Raw genomic sequence first — 2,415 nt, forward strand, 5'->3', positions numbered from 1 at the left:
GTACAGGTGTGTATGTGAACATGTACAGGTGTGTATGTGAACATGTACAGGTGTGTATGTGAACATGTACAGGTGTGTATGTGAACATGTACAGGTGTGTATGTGAACATGTGCAGGTGTGTATGTGAACATGTACAGGTGTGTTTGTGAACATGTGCAGGTGTGTATGTGAACATGTACAGGTGTGTTTGTGAACATGTACAGGTGTGTATGTGAACATGTACAGGTGTGTTTGCAGTCAGAGGCTCTCCGTCAGATGAAAGYACTCGTCTCCAACATGAAAGTGTTGGTTTGTTTGGAAGCAGCAGATCTTCATCTGGTCCTCCTGACCACAGCAGCTGCTGATTACAGACAAACTCTGAGGCTCTGAAGTCTGAAGTTCACAGAGGACACACCAGCCTCGTCTCCACTTCCTGCTCACCTCGTCTGTGATTGGCCACCACCAGGAAGCTGTGGTTCTGGATCTGAAAGGCCTCCCAGTCCTGGGCTGCGTGAGTCTCCAGAGTCTGGTACCGAAGGAACCGCCGCAGCCGCTGGTTCCAGCGGTAGATGACTGACAGCTCAGGCTCCGCCCTCCTGATGTCAGCGACCACCAGGAAGTTCTGGAGAAGAGAATCTGTTTAAAACTGGTCAGAACAGCTAACGTGCTCAGATGTTCTGGTTCTGACCAAAGTTCTACAGATCATCTTCCTGCTCTGATGGTCCAGTGCTCCTGTAGAACCTGCAGAGGTTCTGACAGAACCAGTTGTTGGGTTCTGGACTCTCACCTTGTTCTTGATGGTGAAGTGTTTCCAGGCCCGGGCCTGCTGGGTGCTGATGTTCTGGTACAGCTGGAAGGACCTGTTGGTCCATCTGTAGATAGCTGAGCCGGGTCCAGAGTCCCTGCAGGTCCAGGGTGAACAGTTGTTACCATGCAGACACCCGGTCCACAGAACCTGCGGGGTGTCTGGTACCTGTTAGCTGCAGCCATGAAGAGGCCTTCAGACGGGATGGAGAAGATCTCCACATCGAAGGTCTCAGAGAGCGTGTACAGGTCCTGATAGTCCTCCAGGTAGTCCAGACGGTCCTTTTCTGCAGAGAAGGTTCTGGTCTTTTAGTCAGAGCTGCAGGGACACCATGAAGACCTCATGTCCATCTATGGACTCACTCTGTAGCAGTGTCCTCCACATCAGACCGTCACAGATGGACAGGCCTTTCCTCAGACTGTCCAACCACAGCTGACCCAGTTCTGGTTCTGAACACCGAGGACGGTCCCCAGCAGTGACTCTGGCTTCAGCCTCTGGGACAACAAGAACAGCCAAAACACATGGATCATACAGCTGAAGTAACACATGGACATCCTGATGGGACTCTGCCCCGAGTCTTTTTGACTTCCTGTCCCTGTGTCTTCCTGACTTCCTGTCCCTGTGTCTTCCTGACTTCCTGTCCCTGTGTCTTCCTGACTTCCTGTCCCCGAGTCTTCCTGACTTCCTGTCCCCGAGTCTTCCTGACTTCCTGTCCCAGGTCTTCCTGACTTCCTGTCCCAGGTCTTCCTGACTTCCTGTCCCCGAGTCTTCCTGACTTCCTGTCCCAGGTCTTTTTGACTTCCTGTCTCAGGTTCTTCCTGACTTCCTGTCCCCGAGTCTTCCTGACTTCCTGTCCCAGGTCTTTTTGACATCCTGTCCCAGGTCTTTCTGACTTCCTGTCCCAGGTCTTCTCTGAAGGCCAGGTGTGTCTGAGGAGATCAAAGTCTTCAGGAAGACGAGACGTCTCTGTCAGAACCCTCAGGTCCGGTCCGTCAGCTGCAGCTGATCTATAAATCAAAGATCTCAGACTGATTTATATCAACTCTGAGTCAGAAAGAGTCGGATCGGATCAGCGCCGATCAGCTGAAGCTTATTCATCACCATCATCATCATCATCATCATCATCATCACCATCATCATCACATCATCATCACATCATCATTATCATCATCATCACCATCATCATCATCATCACCATCATCACCATCATCATCATCATCATCACCATCATCATCACATCATCATCACATCATCATTATCACCATCACCATCATCATCACCATCATCATCATCATCATCATCACCACCATCATCATCATCACCACCATCACCATCATCATCATCACCACCATCATCATCATCACCACCATCACCATCATCATCATCACCACCATCATCATCATCACCACCACCATCATCATCATCATCATCATCATCACCACCATCATCATCAACATCACCACCATCATCATCAACATCACCACCATCATCATCATCATCACCACCATCATCATCATCATCATCACCACATCACCATCATCATCATCATCATCACCATCATCATCATCATCACCACCATCATCATCATCATCATCATCATCATCATCATCACCATCATCATCTTCATCAC

The 2,415-nt window shown here is 49.3% G+C and overlaps 1 protein-coding gene across 1 annotated transcript in view; it reads right to left on the reverse strand.

Moving 5' to 3' along the window:
* Positions 1-2,415, reverse strand: part of LOC106530232 (thrombospondin-type laminin G domain and EAR repeat-containing protein) — a 17,961-nt gene that overhangs the window by 3,439 nt on the left and 12,107 nt on the right. Inside the window, exons 8-11 of the mRNA XM_014025814.1 lie at positions 1,148-1,279; positions 954-1,071; positions 768-882; positions 422-602 (exon numbers count right to left, since the gene is read on the reverse strand). Coding sequence (XP_013881268.1) covers positions 422-602; positions 768-882; positions 954-1,071; positions 1,148-1,279 — 546 coding nt within the window. The remainder of the gene's footprint in view (positions 1-421; positions 603-767; positions 883-953; positions 1,072-1,147; positions 1,280-2,415) is intronic.

The sequence above is a fragment of the Austrofundulus limnaeus genome, unplaced genomic scaffold, assembly GCF_001266775.1.
Source record: "Austrofundulus limnaeus strain Quisiro unplaced genomic scaffold, Austrofundulus_limnaeus-1.0 Scaffold501, whole genome shotgun sequence".
Lineage (NCBI taxonomy): Eukaryota > Metazoa > Chordata > Actinopteri > Cyprinodontiformes > Rivulidae > Austrofundulus > Austrofundulus limnaeus.